A 17,211-nucleotide genomic window follows, 5' to 3' on the forward strand; every position below is an offset into this window, starting at 1 on the left:
TTGTCCAATATGATTGCAGTGGAATCTCGTAAAGGCGATGGCCAACTATCAGCCTGTGAGGTCACACTTGTCCATTATGAAGATATGGGCATCCCCAAGGATGTGGCCAAAGTTGGAGTCCGCCATGGCATGTGGGGAGCCGTCAAGAAATTGCATTCGGGCATGCGTGCTTACCAGCTTGCTAGAAAATCAGGGGCTTCTCTCTCTAGAACCGCAACGCTAGCTCGGATAAACACATCAATCCCCATGGGCTGGTTCTCAAACTCCTTAGCAGACCAGTCTTTAACCGAAGAGAAGAGTCAAGTTTCAGAACTGATGAAGGAAAATCATGGCGTCCCCTGGAAATTGGTCTTTATATGTGGAACTGTGGCTCTTGTTTGTGGACTCCACACTGGTGTTGTGGGTAAGGCATTGCTATTTGGAGCGGCTCGAAGACTTGCTAGAAAGTAACCAAACGGCCATTTTTCTCTCTCCACATGTTCATAATATTTGAGGAAGCTTGAAATCTTGTAAGCAACCAACCAATTGGTTTCTCTCATCTACAATTTCTTACAAAATGTGTAACTTCGATCTATCTTTTATGTTCCTAAGCAGTTGGGACAGCAAAGGTACCATAAAAGCATCAAAGGCGAGTTTGAATTGTGAAATTAGTCTCTCTCGTGCCACGAGAGCTCCTTGATGTCATAAAATGCATTCTTCTTTCTATACCATCTTGGGTTGTGATGCCCTTTGCTAGAAATCTGCTGTCTAATGAGATATTTATTACTTATCATGATAAATTCTCTGTGGCTTCTGACTTTGCCTTTGTCTCAACTATGAAGTTTTTTTTTTTTTTAACAAAGGAAAACAACATAATGACAACTGAGAAATTCAGACCCTTTGTCATCAAGATCATCTGGCCCTCCATAAGTAGTGAGATGCTCCATTCATCATTGCAATTTATCAGCACTTCTATATTCATTTATTTCTAGACCTAATACTCAGTGAGTCAGCAGCCATAGTTCATTTCGTGCGCATAGTTAGTATACGTATATATTGAAAGCATTTTGATGTTTAACTCCACGTAACCTCATATTGGTGGATCTATCTAGGGTGGGGTTTTGATCCCTCTAATGGAAGGCCTCGATTGGAAGAGCAACATTGGTTCAAGAAAATATGAACCATTCATTTAGAAATTATTGATCCATTTTCTGAGTATTCGGAGCTTCCAATGGAGAGTAAGTTTGGAAAGCGTATAACTGCTAGTTGGCACTTGGCAGATCCAGAGGTCAGATGGGAAAATTTCGGATATGACTAGGGGAAATGGAACATGGGGCGCTCTCACTTTGCTCTGGTGAGAAATTTTGTGAGGTAACTATTTCTTGTGGCAGTACAGCTTGGTTTGTAATTAGGTTTTCAAACTAAGAAAAATATACAATAAAACTGGTTATTTTTGGTACAAAAAGGTCAGAATCACCTCTTGGTATTAAATGTAAAATTAGGTTGTTGGAGTGTATCAATGGTTGCGTTTCAAGTTTGAGAAAAAAAAATTGAACTTTGTATTGATTATGTCACACCCCAGCTATGTGGTTTTACAGCTTAGGGCTCGAGGTGTTCGTTACTTTTGTGCATGAAACTCAATGCAATAGCCTCATTATGTACAATACTTTAATTGTTAGTGTCCGTGAACCTTCTTTGGGGAAAATGTACGGTGATCCACATGACTACTAGAGCCTACGGTCGCAATTGCCTATAACAATCGAATCCATAGATGGACTGTTACGGCATGAGAGTGAGACCTACATGGGTCATTCCCTGTCTGGTGGGTCCCAATCTATATATATTGTCACGGTCCTTCCATTAACAATTAGTGATGACATCTTTGATTGTAGATTCAACAGTCATATGGATCATAGTATAAATTTTCTAATTGTTCTGTTCGTATTACTTTTCCTTCCCTCACTCTCTCATATGGGAGTGGAATGTCACTCTCTCAAAAAAGTGTTTTAACAGTGCTATCTGATCGCCCATTGTGTCTCTTCAGTAGTGGAAATAAACTAAAATAACATCAAACCTTGCTTATCTTGGAAATATCCGCATATAACTCGAGTGTGTGTGAGAGAGACTTTGAACTTTGACCAAAGTGGATAGAAGCAGTCCGAATCTGATCGAAGCTGGCACCAAGCTTCACTTCGCTCTAGGCCTCAAATTCGAAGGCTTATGCTTTTTCGGCCCAAGCAAACCAAATTTGACAACTGTGAGAGAGTGAGAGGTAAACATGAGCTCAACACTGCCCGAATCTGATCGAAGCTGGCACCAAGCTTCGCTTCACTACGCTTTAGGCCTCAAATTCGAAGGCTTATGCTTTTTTGGCACAAGCAAACCAAATTTGACAACTGTGTGAGAGTGAGAGGTAAAAGGTAAAACATGAGCTCAACACTGCCCGAATTGATGCGATGGAAGAAGGCCTTATACGTTGATATCTACAGAGACGTGTATACTATGGTTAGGCATTTATCCAATTGGGCTCCACCCCAATCCATTATTATATGGGACTCAAGTGGCATTGGGTCATTAGGGACCACTTAAAAGCTGATGTAAACTCTTTGCCAATTTGCAACTACATTCCATGTATTTTTATTTTTGAAAATAAATTAGAATCTATGGTCAACATGTTAAATTGTTCATCTCTTGCAAGTAATTTGATAAGTTTACTCCTAAAAATTTGAGAAATGGTTTAAAGGAAAAATTTGAGAAATGGTTTAAAGAACTTCAAATTCTGGCTCTAAGTACTAACCAAAGTTAAATGCTTATATAAACGAAAATTCATGAAAGTAGCACAAAAGGAAAATATTGAAAATCATGAAATATTTTTATAAATAATATATATTTCATCAAAGTCATCGAAGCCTTATCCCCATGATTTGGGGTCAGCTACATGAATTATGTTCATCTATTCTTTTCTAAACGCTTTCTAACCCTTGCTTACCTGGGTGTTGCAGCGCAGCTGGGTGTCACAACGCATTGCTTAAGAGAACACTCTAGTATGAGCATATAATATATGTTCGATATTTATGATAAGATAAGGCAAAGTTTGTTTTTTGGTTGCCTATTTATTACAACCCACCTTTCTTTACTTGAGTTTGTGCCAGTTTAAAAGAAAGTTTAAAATCCTCACTCTTATTAAAAAATAAAATATGTTTCAATTTAAAACATAAAATTTATGCCTCCTTGGGTGAAAACCCTTTGTAGTAATGTTTTTAGGGCCCAAGAGTGTGTGAATTTAACCTCCTAAAAAAAAGAAAAGTATACGCATTCACATGAACGAGATGACGTTCTGAGATTGAATGGAGCAAAGAACAAAGTGTTTTAGAAATTCAAAACCCAACGATTCATTGAAAATATTCATCTGATAATTCTAAATGGATCCCAAGATTTTTTTTTTAATGGGAAAATACATCTAAATAGGTCTTTTACCCAGAGAAGTAAATGTATAATATGTTCATTGGGTATATTGGGCATTGTATTGTTCTACCAATTACATTTACATTTTTTCCTCATTACATCCACGTAAACATAACTGGTTGGTTGCATCATATACAATGCAATAACAGCAATTTTTTTACTTTTTATTTGTATGCGTGTGTGTGTTTGTTTTCTGCTAAGCCCTACAACTTATATTCAGAGCAAGGTAAGAAATAATAGGTCCAAAAAGTATTGCAAACTTAAAATAAGAAAAACGTGTAAATATTTGGTGCTCTTGATTAATGTGTGCATATGCAAAGCTCTTAAATAACCAACTATTTACTTAATTGAAAAATATTTTCTAAGCTACTAACTATAATGAATAATATAACAACTATTTACTTAATTGAAAAATATTTTCTAAGCTACTAGTTATAATGAATAGTATAAGCTGCTAGCTCATGGCTGTCAAATCTTCATCGGGGTGGTTCAAAATTCATTTCACTATCTAAATTTTAATATTTTTTCTATAAATCATATCGTAATGAAATTTTGGACATGTGTATTGAAAAATAGGGCACACAGTAATAATATATATAATATTTCTTAAAATATAAAATGACCCAAATACCTCTAAAAATTGATTGGGGTAATTTGCTTATTTTAAGTTATTGAAAGCAATTGTTTATATTTTTATATGGTGCACAATAGTGTTCGGTATATATACCCAAAATTGCATCTTAATTTAATTTATAGAAAAAAAATTAAAATTAAAATAATGATATGAATTTTTAACCACACGATGAAGATCTGATGGTTAGAAACTAGTAGCTTATACTATTCATTATAGCTAGTAGCTTAAGAAATCTTTTTCTTTACTTAATTGTGGTAATCGGAAGTCAAATATAGTTTGATGATGGCGGCACTTCTCATGGTTTAAAATTTGAACAATTGTTTCATGCGGGGTTGGACCGCATTTCTACAATATGCGGTCCAGAGGTCTAGAGTGTCCATCTTAAAGATAGATGCAAATAGGTGGTCCATCTAAAAACTATTGTAACTACCAGTCCAAATGTTTTCTTAATATAATTATTATTTTTAGGTTTTAATTTTTTCTTTTATATTCATAATCTCCATGTTAAAGATTATATACACATTAAAACCTAGGATCAAATTATATTTAAAAAATATATTTATTGTCAAGCTCGCATTTCTACAATATGCTGGCTGTCCGCATGCTAACCGCGTCCTTAAAGTTTTAACAAATTCAACTGATTTTGTTTTATGTTTGTTTCTTCTTTTAAAAAAAAACAAAAACAAAAATAGAGTAACATTTAGTGATTTAATCACATTAGTTATGTGTGGTGCAAGCAAGGTTTTTAAAAAACAAAGACTCGGATCAGAATCACTTGATCTAGTTTGGGAATTGATTCGAACTGACTTGGTCCCTAGTCATAATGGGAATCGGGTCGGATCTTACGCCTGAGGCAACCGCCTAGTTCTGGTAGGGAAATGGGTTATCTAGATTTCTAGTGCATACGATTTATATTCTTTATTATTTTCTTCTTTATTTTCTCACTGTTTTTTGACCGATTCTCACTCAGGAGAATCAGTGGGATCGCCAATCCAGATCGACAATTATCCTATCCAAACCGGTTTACTAGGTAGTCAATTCAGTAGGGTAATCTGGGTTTAAAAATATTGGGTGCGTGTGATACCTTTATAGGAGCTTGTTAACACCTTGACCTTTCATGCGCAAAATTGGATGGCTGGGTTGTGCCATTTTATTCTTGTGGAAACTCTACAATCGGTTATATGAAAAATTAGATGTTTGAAGTGTGTCTATATCAATTAATTATCCACTTTTAGCCGTCGGGATTTTATATGTCGATGAATTAATATATAGGAATTGGCTTGGGCCGAGTGGTTATCATTTAATTTCACATCAACATCTCAAAGTCGATTCCTACAACTATCCAAAAAAAGAGAAACGACAAATTAAATGTGTTCAAAGTGGAATATATCAACAAATATGTCCATCCCATTCTTATATGACTATTATAGATTATTGCTAAAATTGGAACTTCTAAGCCACACCCATGGACCAAAAATTCCTAAGATTTGAAAGTGGTTCCGTGTTCAATAAAATTCGCCAAAATTTACCGATGAAATCTTGATCAAAATGATAATTCGCCAAAATTTACTGATGGAATCTTGATGAAAATGAAACAGCCCAAAATTCACTGAAATTTTTGAAATTGGGTCTAGGCCAAAACCGAAATGTTGCCGACACTTAACGAAATTTAGGGGGCTCTAGCTTTGGACTTTGCAAGTTCCTAGATAGAGAGATTGGGTTTTGGGAGTGGTCGTACTACAAGTGGAGTGATAAATGATGATGTGGATTGACTCTAGCGTAAATTCTGTACTTTGATAATTTCCAATAAAAATATGCTTTTTCCCAATAAAATTTACATTTTCATACATATATGGATTTTCTTGAAATTCTTTACATCAGCTACTGGCACATGTGTCGCCAGGTGGCGGGTTCTGCACCTCTGATATAACATACGTGTGCAAAAATGGAAAAAATGAAATAAATGGGGACCAAAATTTTTGCTGGACTATTGGCAGTCTGCTAATCTTGAACCATAATCTGCTTCCAGTTATTGTGAGAAGACACCTTTTCGACTTTCTACTTTCTACTTTTAGCATCATAGAAGTATGAGAATTAAGTTTTAAGTTTGATGTGGAGATGGAGAGGAAAGGCTATGGAGTATGCAAGTAATGAGGTATGTGTTCTTCTTCTTCTTCTTCTTCTTCTTTTTTAGTTGGTTTGTTTGCAGTTTGAAGTTTTATGATTTATGCGATTTCAAGAAGTCATGGAGTTTTTGTTATGAGGAAATGGGTTAATGGGTTTTTTTGCTACTGGTTTAGTTGAGAGCTGGCCATGTTCAAAAAAGATGGCTTGCCAAGTTCTGGTGTTTCTGAAACTTGGGGGAGCTGAATTTACTGAATTTGTTGTTGGGTTTCTAGTTTTGAGGGAGAGAGAGAGAGAGAGTTCTCTAAAATCTGTTCACTTAGTTACAGGATGAATTTTGAAGGAATTGAGAGTGTTTTCTCTTGGGAAGGAAGACTTGAGACTTAAATTGCTCTGAGAAGCCCTTTGAGGAACACCCATATGTGGATTTTTAGATTGACCACTTATCTGCTTAGAACTCCAAGCTATATGCAATATTTCAGAGTTTGTTAGTGAGTTCTGTCAAATTTTCAACCAGCCTGTTGTATCGATTCGAATCACCCAATAGATCTCCAATGTAATTCTGAGTTCAAGATTTGATTTCACGAGAGTTTCTGATCCAATTCAATAAAATACCCAACTTTCTCGGCACGTTGATTGCATAAATATATTGTGAAATGGATATCTCTGCTTTGGCTTGAGCAGTTTTGATACTTAGATGTTGCTTAGGCTAAGTGGGAGTAGCAACTCGGACCATAATTGCTTAATGCTTCTTCCCATTAATGTAAGAAGCAACTACTCTAGTGAGGGATCAAAGGTGAGTGGTAACAGTCTTTGGTGACTGCACAAAACAGGACACAAAACGGGAACGCAAAGCGTTGCATGGAATTTAAATACCCCCCTTCCGCTTTTTTTTTTATCTTTTTGCCTATAGGCATAATCTCTGATACACTGTTTTCAAAAATTAAACTCATTGATTATACTCTAGATCTGATGACATTAAGTTTGCTACAATAGGCAGATAGAGGGTCTCTATTTGGTTCTTCTTAAGTTAGTGCTTGAGCTAAAAATTCAGGAGTCATTTCTTACCGTGCATCTCAGAAGTATGAACCACATCCTACTTTACACTAGACATCTGGATCATGGTTTCGCAAATAGAGGGATCAAGTGTGTTAGATTACCCTGCCAACAGCTGATTCTCGGTCGTCCACTTTCAAAATTTTGGATTATCTTAGGCTTTTAAAGATCAGCACTAAAAAGAAATCCAAAAGTTCCAATCTTCGAGATGCAGTCAGATCACTGGTACCCAAATTTGGCTCTCACCATTGAGTTTAATAGAAAATGTTTGATCTAATTTAAAATTTAGTGGAGGGATAGATGGAAGCCAAGGATGAGGCATCTGTGGAAGGAAGAGGACTTTTGCATCTCATAAGATCTTTGAGATGAGAAATGAAAATTATAGAGATCAGGGCATGTGCCTTGATAACTAACTTCTAAAGAGGCTCATTTGAATAATTGGGGGCAAATTTCTACATATTTTGAGGAATTATGGTGTGCTTCTATAAATACATGTGCATAGGCACTGAATTCTGCTGCATTGCTTGAAACTATCTGTGTCTCAAGCAGTCACTACAATTCGGTGCCTTATATACATGTGTGTTTTTGTATTCAGATGCCTTAATATGTGATTTAGCCAACAAAAAAAAAAGAGATGTCTTAATGTAACTAGTATGCTTTGACTTCATTTTGAGGACATCTTTTGACATACAGTTTGCATTTTTCTTTAGTTTGTTCCAAAAGGGTGATGTCCTTAGAAGCGTACTCATGCTAAACTCATGCAAATCAACATGTGATCCTGTTTTCTTATTGGTTTTTTGGTTAGTTCAAAAAGCGTAACTTCTGCTGCTGTGTACCTCATTAGCCCAAATCTATGTAAGCTTCAAGTGGGATCTATTAGTGTGGATGCCTCATATCTCACATGCATTAGAGTATGTTTATCCTTCTTGAATTGCAGTAGAACTATTATTGGTTATTCAATCTTTTTGTTTCTACCGATGCCATTTTATTTAGCTCAGCAACCCCTTGATCTTTAGGAAATTGTCTCACTGACTTTTGCTTGCAGTGCAATCTCTTTCAAGAAGTCTTAAGTGTAATCATATTACAAGTAGGAAGCATATGTTAACGGACTCTCCTTTATGTAGGATATCTATGTGAAACCATGGACGCTGCACTAGATTTTGTTGGTATTTCAGGATATTCCTCTGATGGATCCATCTCACCGAGGAGGAAGTCCAACTGTTTTGAAGCCACAGAGTTGGGACATGTATTGGACCCTACTCATCAGTGCAAAAGGAGAGGACTTAGCCTAAGTTCTGGTGCAGGTGCAAATGCAGGTTCAGGAGAAGGCATTATCTTAACTCCCACCGACCCACTCTCTGAACTGGTGTGGTCTCCTGAAATAGGTCTCAAACTTAGGTGTGCTAATTGTAGTTTCAGTCAGAAAATACCATTTGATCTTTCTAACAATGAGTGCAATTCAGAATCTGGAAAAGCAGTTATCTCTCAACCACAAAGTGGTGAACTGGGGAAGTGTATGCCGGTTTGCCAGTTTGAAAATGATGAAGGGGACCAGACAAAAGGTAATGATTTTGTAAGGAGCCATTGGAACCAATGAACAATGGTAGAATGAGTAAAATCTTCTTTGTGAAACCGGGGCTTTGTTATTGTTTCTTTTTAATCCCCAAAGACCCATTTGCTTGTTAGAAAAAGAGAGTGTTCACCTTGAGATATGTGTAGTTTGATTGTTTAGCTCCTGACTTGTTAGGAAAATCGTGCTTGTTGGCAAAGGTTTCTTCTTCTGATTCTAGTCGTCGTGAACATCAATCTGAGGGCAAGGCTGTTAATTCTCTAATAACCACTCAAACAAATGATGATATTTCAGGTATGAAGTCAGTTAAGAATAGAGAAGATCCCATTCGATCCTTACGTGACAAGGATAATGTGCAAGGTAAGTGGACGACTATTAGCCTTTGTTTTGTCGCAATGTTTACAACAAAGCAATGATCTATGGACAACCGTGGTCCATTGGAGTTATGACCATCTGATTGAAATGATGGATGATGATGGAGAGGGAGTGAGACTCACCAGACTGGGACACGACCCCCAATGGTTGGTTTCACACTCCTCATCACCATCCATCATTTCATTCAGTCAGTCATGACACCAATGGACTACGCTTTTTCACATTCCTTTGGAGTATATGTTATTTTCCTTGCTTGCAAAATCAACTGCTATATCTCATGTACCCTGCAAAGGTTGATAGAAATCTGAATTCTTTGGCTCTTCATGCAGAAGAATTGGGGTTTAATTTAGCACTACAAAAGCATGAACACACTGATCATAGTAAAGGAACAGGCTCTGAGCCCTTCACCAAAGGGAAAAATGTTGGAAATCCGCATAGTGTATCTTTGGTTGATTTACCTAGGACATTTGCCTCTGAAGCTGCCATAGCTGAAGGTTCTGAGTATCACCCAAAGGATTTAGTCCCATACTTGAGAACCCAAAACTTCAAGGAGACAGAAATGACTTCTATTATTTATGAAGACACCAGGAAGATAAAATCGGTACCTCTATCAGAAGCTATGTCTTCTCCTGATGAAAATGATGTTCAAGATGGATTGCCCTTGGAAGATGATATAGATGTTGGGGTTAATGATGATGATTGCAGGGTTAATAATATAGAAGCGGAAGTAGAAGGAAATGATTTTACTAATGTGGAACTCAATAGTCTTGCTTTGAGGAAGGAGGATAACTTCCATGAAAGTGTTAAAAGCAGTGATAGTGGGAACTTGCTTGTGAAAGGAAAGAGAGAGAGATTCTTTGAACAAAACTCACTTGTAGAGAATGGAAAGATTCGGAAGCTTGACATAGAAACTCCTTGCCCTTTATCTGCTATTAGACAAGGCAATTCTTTTGTGATTTGGATTTCAAACCTTATTAAGGGATTCCCCAAAGTTCGTCAGGATGACTCGTCTGCTTCTGAAAATTTCACTAACCCATTTCATGATAGCAATGGGCATAGTAAGTCTCTCGTAGTCTCAAAGAATATGACGGACGACGAGGGGTGCACAAGGCTGAATTTTCAAACACTATTTCATGCCAGATATTGCCCGAATGAGAATGTGACAAATATTGAGCACCATAATGGGGCTGGAAAGTTATTGGAGCCTGAGATTGCTAGCAAGGGTCGATTCAATAAGGATGTGTCTAGTCCAGCCTTAGGTGACTTTAAAAATAATAAGGGAGCTTTAGTCCCTGCATCAAATGAAAGGCCCAATAGGCAAGTCTACCATTTGGGTGCTAATGATTCTGCTGCAAAAAAGTCCAAAGATGACATAGTAAAGAGAAGAATGAATATATGGAAAGACCAACTTCATTATGAACAAGCTAATTTGAATCCTTCAAGTTCATCACCACAGAATTTTGGGTTTGAATCTGGAGCGGCAATGGAACCTCAATCAGTTTTGGAGAAGCCAAGAAGCTCTTCGAATTTATTATCCAATAAAAGTAACCTATTCGGGAATATGTGGCTCTCTCGATTCTCTTCAAAATCATCTCTGATCAAATCAGATGCATTGGAGAGCAAACCCATTGAAAGACCTCAGAAGTGTGAAAAAGCCTCAATTTCTTCTCCGGATTGCCATGATGCTTCCATTACACATAAAAACACAATTGGTGACCAATTGACATCCATGGATAGCCAAATGGGTGACGTCTATAAAGGGAGACAGAGTTGTTGTCCCAACATCATAAGCAAATGTCTGTTAGAAAAACTTGCGAAAGTTAATGATACAGAGTTTCAAACTAGTTCAGACCATCATTCTCGAAGCTCAGAGCATTATGATTGTTGCAATTCTCAAGAGAGAAGGCAGAAGGTGCTTGATAATTCTGAGGAAACACTCTCTGTTAAGACTTGTAAATGGGAGGCTCTCAAAAATATGGATCCTTTGAAAGCTAAAGATTTGGGGAGTCCTGTTAATCTTACCTGCTTTTATTGTGGTATTAAAGGCCATTCCTTGCATCAGTGCTCTGAACTATTTAAATCAAGGGATCTCTTGAAGCACATAAAGTCGTACAATGTCACAGAAGGATCATCTTGCTTCTGCATTGTTTGTATGCAGCTTGATCACTGGGCCATTGCATGCCCATATGCATCTTCGAGAACAAAAAGTCACCTGGCGATTGGGGCTTCTTCATCATTCAACGACACGGGTCATAAAAGAATTCAAGATACTTATGGAAAGGATCATCCTCTCACCGTCCTTGAAAAAAGAGATGCACCGCATTTTGAAAACGATAAGGAACTCGAAAACTGTACTAGTACAAGGAATAATCCCATGAACAACTCAAAGCTCAATGACATGATTTTAAACTCCACTCCACTCAACAAAGATACTCAAGAACGTCATCGATTTTCTGGGGGATTGAAGGTGGAGGAAACTACTAGAGACAGCGTAGTCATTGGAAAGAGGCCTGCCTTGAGTTCTAAGGAAAACGTGTCAAGAGGAAATGAAATCATACAAACGTATAAGAATTCTTGTAATCTTCTTAACATGAGATTTTCAGATGTCCGCAGAGGAATGCTTGAGAAAATAAGGATGATTCGTCTGTCACGCTCTGACATCCTCAGGTAGCATTGACATTTTTTCTTGTTTCATCACCATTAAGAGAAAAATGTAATTTCTGAGTGTGGTTCCTTGAGAGTTGACATTTGATTTGCAAATCTATGATTAGTTTGTAGCTCTGTTTCTTTAATTGGGACACAAGCACATGCAATATGCAACCTTGCTCTTTTGTTAATCCATGTATGTTCTCTTCAGTGGAGGTTGTTGTGAGCCATCAAGAAGCATAGCATCTGTTCCCACAAAGACCCAGAGGAAAAACAATAAAATGAATAAATCTGCGAGCATTATATTTGATAGTTCTAGTCTTTATAAATCTTGGTTATCTTATCGTAGATATTCACCACAAAATTGTAACATCACCATTCCTGTACTATCAGATCAATAAAAAATTAATGCGAAGCTCTGAAGCAATCTATTATCAATTACGTCTGTATGTATGTAACTGTGGCTTTCCTCAAGTTAAATTTCTTCTGCTATTCCTTATTACATTTTTAAATGTTGTTTGGATCATCTAATGCATTACCACAAATATGTTTATGATTCATAGTGTGTTTTTTATTTCTACTGTCTAACATTGATCGTGCATGGTGTAATATTGTTGCATTCTTGTTCATTATTTTTGTAATCACAAAGTACAAACCGTGTCACTGCATGTGGGTTCTTTTTCACATGAATATTTGATTAAATGGGATGCAGTTGGATGAAAAATCTTCTTGAGTGGTTATGCTTTTCTTTCTGTTCGCAAAATAAATTCCTGTGCTAGAGTAATTTGTGTCACCTTGTATTGGAACTGTTTATCTTAGTTAGATATTTGTGTTAGAATAATTTATGTATGTCATATTTCATTAGAAACGTTATGTTTTGCTAACACTTAGCCTTATTCATCTCGTCTTGGCTCCATTTGGCATCTCCTAGGTGGACAAAAGCTCCAGACCTGAACTTTCAAATGGAAGGATATTTCCTGCGGGTAAAGTTTGGGAAGTGGGAAGAAGGGCTTGGGGGAACAGGTTATCGTGCAGCTTGCATTGCTGGTATATCAGTTATCCCTAATTGTCATCTTAAATTATCATTTTCAATATGTCTTTTGGACAATAAGCTATACCCACAGCTATGGAAGAACCATGATCTGTTGGATCATCATGGTACATTGAAATGATGGAGCATGGAGAGAAACTAGAACCTACCATTTGAGGTCATGTGCTATTTCTGACAAGCCCACTTTCTCTACCCTTGTCCTTTTCAATGGATGGTGATGACACAATGTGTTCTGGCTTTCCATAGTCCATTTACTGAGAGTATAATCTCCCCTTGTTTCTTGTACCTTATTATTGGTATGTTCTTTTGATTCTTTTGTTTCCCTGTCCATTGTTCTTTTCTCCTACAGGATCAAGTCAAGAGGGATCCTCCTCTGATGGTTCTGGAATCTCTGTTTCTGTAAATTTAGGGGGCTTCAAATGCTTAATTAATTGCCCTTTTATCTCCAACCAAGATTTTACTGAGGTAAATATGTCGGCCATGTCCTTGCAAGCAAAGTGAAACACATAGCATCGATGGATTCAAATCAAAACATTTACTTCAATGTGCTGAAATTAATTATTTTGAATCACTCATCATCTCATGTTAGAGTTATCAACTTGGTTTGCAATCTAGCAAGCACTCATAATTAAAGAAATATCTAATCCAATGCTTTTACAAGGAATAGTATCAAATTTTCAAGTCTGTAGTATTAAACATTTAAACATTTTTTTCGAAACATGTCATCTAGTGTTCCATTCTCAGCAGGTCCCAAGTCATTATTCAAAAGAAAGAAAAAGGGTCCATAAATTGTTGTTCCACGATTTGATCTGATAATTAGCTCGATACTCCATGTGAAGCGTATTTAACCAAGTCTTAGCTTTGCAAAAGCTGAAATTGTTTCACTGTGTTTCACCAGGATGAGCTAATGGCATGGTGGGATGCCACCGTGAGAAGCAATGAGAAACTGCCCACTGAAGAAGAGCTGAATCTGAAGCTTCAAGAGAAAATGCGGTGGGTAAATAGCAAGTGACATTTATTACCATTCCATGTACAAGTGATCTACTAATATGAAATTCTTTTCATGTGGCAAGTTTTGGCTTCATAAGCCCATATTTTGTTTCATAGAGAGACTGAGTATGAGAGTGAAGAGTGAATGAATATGGAAGAATTATAGAAGATAGAATTTGGGATCTATAAACCTATGAATGATATTTTTCTAGATAACCCTTGGCTTGGAAGACAAAGAGCATTATCAAGGTGCAAATTCGGGGCTTAATATTGAAATTGTTTTGGCCTCTCTCCCCTTCTCTCTCTCCCCAAGGATTCTTCACTTATATTTTATTTTGGAAGCTTTCTGTGATCTGGTTTTAGGCTTAGCATCATTAGGAAAGAGGAAAGCTTGAGGATAATGGGGGTGATTGTGGATGTAATGATTTAGTTTTGGGTGCAGTTTCTACAAGGCCTAGACTTTATGAAAACAAAGCGTTGGAAGTACTGTGGGCATCGGAAATCTTCAGGCTCTAGAATCAATTTTCATCACTGGCTATGAAATTTGAAGTTTAAAAAATGCTATAGATCTTGCATGTATGTGAACATTTATTTTTAGGGCGAAATGGATGGTCTAGATAATGTATTTATTTTTAAGGCAAAATAGATTGTCTAGATAGTGTGTTACAACATATATTATTTTTAGGGTTTGAAATTATATTTTTTTTCACAAATATAATGGTCAAGGCCAAGATGATCAATTCGAAAGTTTTTCTAACACAAGAATTGAAAGTTTTCTTAAGTTTTGAGGTGACGCTTTATTTATTTCGATAGTGCTCTAGCTCTATCAAAACATTTTCCTTACTGTGAAGCAGCTTTATTCCAGTTACCCATTTTTTTACATCCTCTCCTTAAATACCAGTCATGTTAGTTTAACTAACGTCAAGCTAATAATAATATTCGATCCCTGTTTTCCCATGTGAATAGGACTCTAGAATCCTTTTTATTATGTTTTTCATTTTAAGAAACCATTTCATTGCTTTTGCAACAATTAACACGGACTTCATGATACTTGTTCAAGAAAGAATAAGACGTTTTTCACTATAGGATTCAAAAAAGCAGATCCCAGTGCCAGGGTCTAAAAACCCGAAGTCCGGTATTGGATCGGACATCCTCTGCTTCAGATCGATGATTTGAGGAATAAAATTGCCTAATTCACTGATAGAACTGCACAACTTGAATATCGAGTGAGAATGATCTCTGAGCAAAGATTGGCCTGATGCGAGTTGCCACAACATAACATCAAAGGATTCATTTTTAATAGGTTTCAAGTTCATCATAATCTAAGTCTTAATCCAATTATTTGGGATCAGCAACATGAATCATGTTTTTTCATTCTTTTCAATCAAGGTTTTAAGCTACCCGACACACACACATATATATATATATATATATATATATATATATATATATATATATATATATATATATATATATATATATAACCATACGGAATCGGCTCAGATAGCCATGAAATCCAATTTGAACAGGATTGGTGTCTTTTTCCCTAAAAAATATATCTCAAAGATGTATTGTCAATCTAAAGCTTTAGAGTTCGATAATATCAACCATGGCAATGATCTCAATGTGGAAGTTTTCTTTTTTAAAAAAAATATAAATGTTATTTTTTGAAGGAAATAGTTTATATAAGGTTTCAACCTTAAAATGTAGAAGTAAAGATGCGCCTAAAAAATCTATCAAGAAAGGTTGTTTTAATGTTGAAAAACCGCTTAATTGATTATCTCGACATTGGGATGTATGAATATTAAAAAGAAAAAAAAAAAATTGAGTCCCGTGCATATTGCAACACATTATCTTGACAGTCCATTTTCAAGATTTTCATATGTGCATAGGTTTACTTGATTTTAACCATTTTTGGAGTTTAAAAATTTATAATTAGACAATAAAATAGATTTTAACATAATCCTAAGGACATTGTACACCAAAATTATATGTTATGATAAAATTTGGAGTTGCACCTTAATTGGATTGTTTAAGGTTGCAACCTCATAGAAACTACGCCATTTTTTTAATTCCTCTCTTCACCGTCTATTTTAACTTTTAGCGGATATAACATTTTCTTACATCCACCTTGAGATGGAATCTAGATGGACAAGGGACTGCATGGTAATAGGTGAGTCGGCTCATCACCGAAACAAAAACCGTGTCCTTTGGGGATTGCAGTAAGGACCCATGGTTTTTGCTGGTCCTTACCCAAGACCATGGTGGAATTCCCAAGACCACGGCCGGAATCGAAGGCAAGTGTGGGACCCACCACTTGGGTCATGTCATATTCTTGTGGGTCCTACACTCTATTCATGCCCCTCCATCTTTTGGACAAACAGTGAGCAATACTTTCACTATAGTCACATGGATCATAGTGTACTTTGCCTGCTCATAATTTTGAGTTGAGTTTTAATGTGATAAGGTTGGTTTTCATTATGAAATTAGATGAAATCACAAACTCAAAAGGCACAAACTCAAACGTGTACAAGCTCTTAGACAACCATTCCTGAAGCCACACAAAACCCAAAAGACAACACACAGAGATTCTAGTATGAGATTTTTGAACACTAATCCACAAGGTAATATGAATCACCTATAAGCTTCATGTCAAATCTAGAAACCATAAAGATGTAAGATAGGATGCATTAGTGCCGCGCTACTGGGCTTTTGAGCCGAAGATAAGGTTAGCTAGTCGTTGCTACCGGGCTTTTGAGCCGAAGATAAGGTTAGCGCTGCGCTAGGCTAGCCGTTGCTTCTTGCATGAAAACAGATGCGCTGACTTAAACAAACCACGCGAAGTCCTTACTAAAAATGCTCAACATTCTAGGGACCAAGCCTGAATCCAATTTTTGGAGGGGAATGAGAGATTTCCAAGATCCCTTTCAAGTTCTCAACTATTTATTTCCTTAATCTTTAGCATAGTGATTTAGTGAAAACAATTCAAAGAATTTCATAGTTTTTAGGACTAAATCTTCATCATCTATTTAGAGAAATTTCATCTTTGGGAGAAAAAAATTAAACACTGATGGTTGATGGATTTGAGACTTGAGGCCTTCTTCATAAGATTTGCTGTGCTTAAAACCTTAGCCAAGGTAATCTGATTTTATTAAGGACATGAGGGCCGCAACATTAAAGTCCGATATTCAAATTAAGCATATACTCAACCCCGCAAAAAAAAAACCAAAACTTCTCTGCATCAAAGAAAAACATTGGATTTGAGCTTTACACTATCCACAAAGCTTGTTAACAATAGCCAACAACCTTGAAGAGACCTGG

The 17,211-nt window shown here is 36.5% G+C and overlaps 2 protein-coding genes across 16 annotated transcripts in view; both read left to right on the forward strand.

The window, feature by feature from the left end:
* LOC18429490 (uncharacterized) overlaps positions 1 to 739 on the forward strand; it is a 34,392-nt gene extending 33,653 nt beyond the window's left edge. For all 4 annotated transcript variants that reach the window (XM_088861511.1, XM_006838776.4, XM_088861513.1 and 1 more), the window contains one exon: positions 20 to 739. In XM_088861511.1, coding sequence (XP_088717637.1) covers positions 20 to 450 — 431 coding nt within the window. In that variant the 3' untranslated portion in view covers positions 451 to 739. The remainder of the gene's footprint in view (positions 1 to 19) is intronic.
* A 5,328-nt stretch (positions 740 to 6,067) lies between these two features.
* On the forward strand, positions 6,068 to 14,106 carry TZP (zinc knuckle (CCHC-type) family protein). Of its 12 annotated transcripts, none has more exons than XM_088861517.1 (9): positions 6,068 to 6,233; positions 8,064 to 8,169; positions 8,383 to 8,643; positions 8,722 to 8,820; positions 9,123 to 9,188; positions 9,533 to 11,870; positions 12,781 to 12,896; positions 13,250 to 13,365; positions 13,799 to 14,106. In XM_088861517.1, the coding sequence occupies exons 3-9, from the start codon at positions 8,400 to 8,402 to the stop codon at positions 13,910 to 13,912; spliced, it is 3,093 nt and encodes a 1,030-aa protein (XP_088717643.1). In that variant the 5' UTR covers positions 6,068 to 6,233; positions 8,064 to 8,169; positions 8,383 to 8,399; the 3' UTR covers positions 13,913 to 14,106. The 12 variants fall into 12 exon arrangements, with proteins under 12 accessions (XP_088717643.1, XP_088717646.1, XP_088717641.1 ...); XM_088861520.1 differs by having other exon boundaries at positions 8,383 to 8,624; XM_088861515.1 differs by having other exon boundaries at positions 8,383 to 8,820.
* Positions 14,107 to 17,211: the final 3,105 nt, after the last annotated feature.

Source organism: Amborella trichopoda, chromosome 3 (genome assembly GCF_054954075.1).
Source record: "Amborella trichopoda isolate Santa Cruz 75 chromosome 3, AtrichopodaSantaCruz75HAP2 v2.0, whole genome shotgun sequence".
Lineage (NCBI taxonomy): Eukaryota > Viridiplantae > Streptophyta > Magnoliopsida > Amborellales > Amborellaceae > Amborella > Amborella trichopoda.

Excerpts from the sequence above, each read along its gene's own strand:
- TZP (XM_088861515.1), top strand. The coding sequence starts at position 8,400 with ATGGACGCTGCACTAGATTTTGTTGGTATTTCAGGATATTCCTCTGAT. Across the intron at positions 11,871-12,780 it reads TCACGCTCTGACATCCTCAG|GTGGACAAAAGCTCCAGACC; the intron begins GTAGCATTGACA and ends GGCATCTCCTAG. Across the intron at positions 12,897-13,249 it reads TCGTGCAGCTTGCATTGCTG|GATCAAGTCAAGAGGGATCC; the intron begins GTATATCAGTTA and ends TTTCTCCTACAG.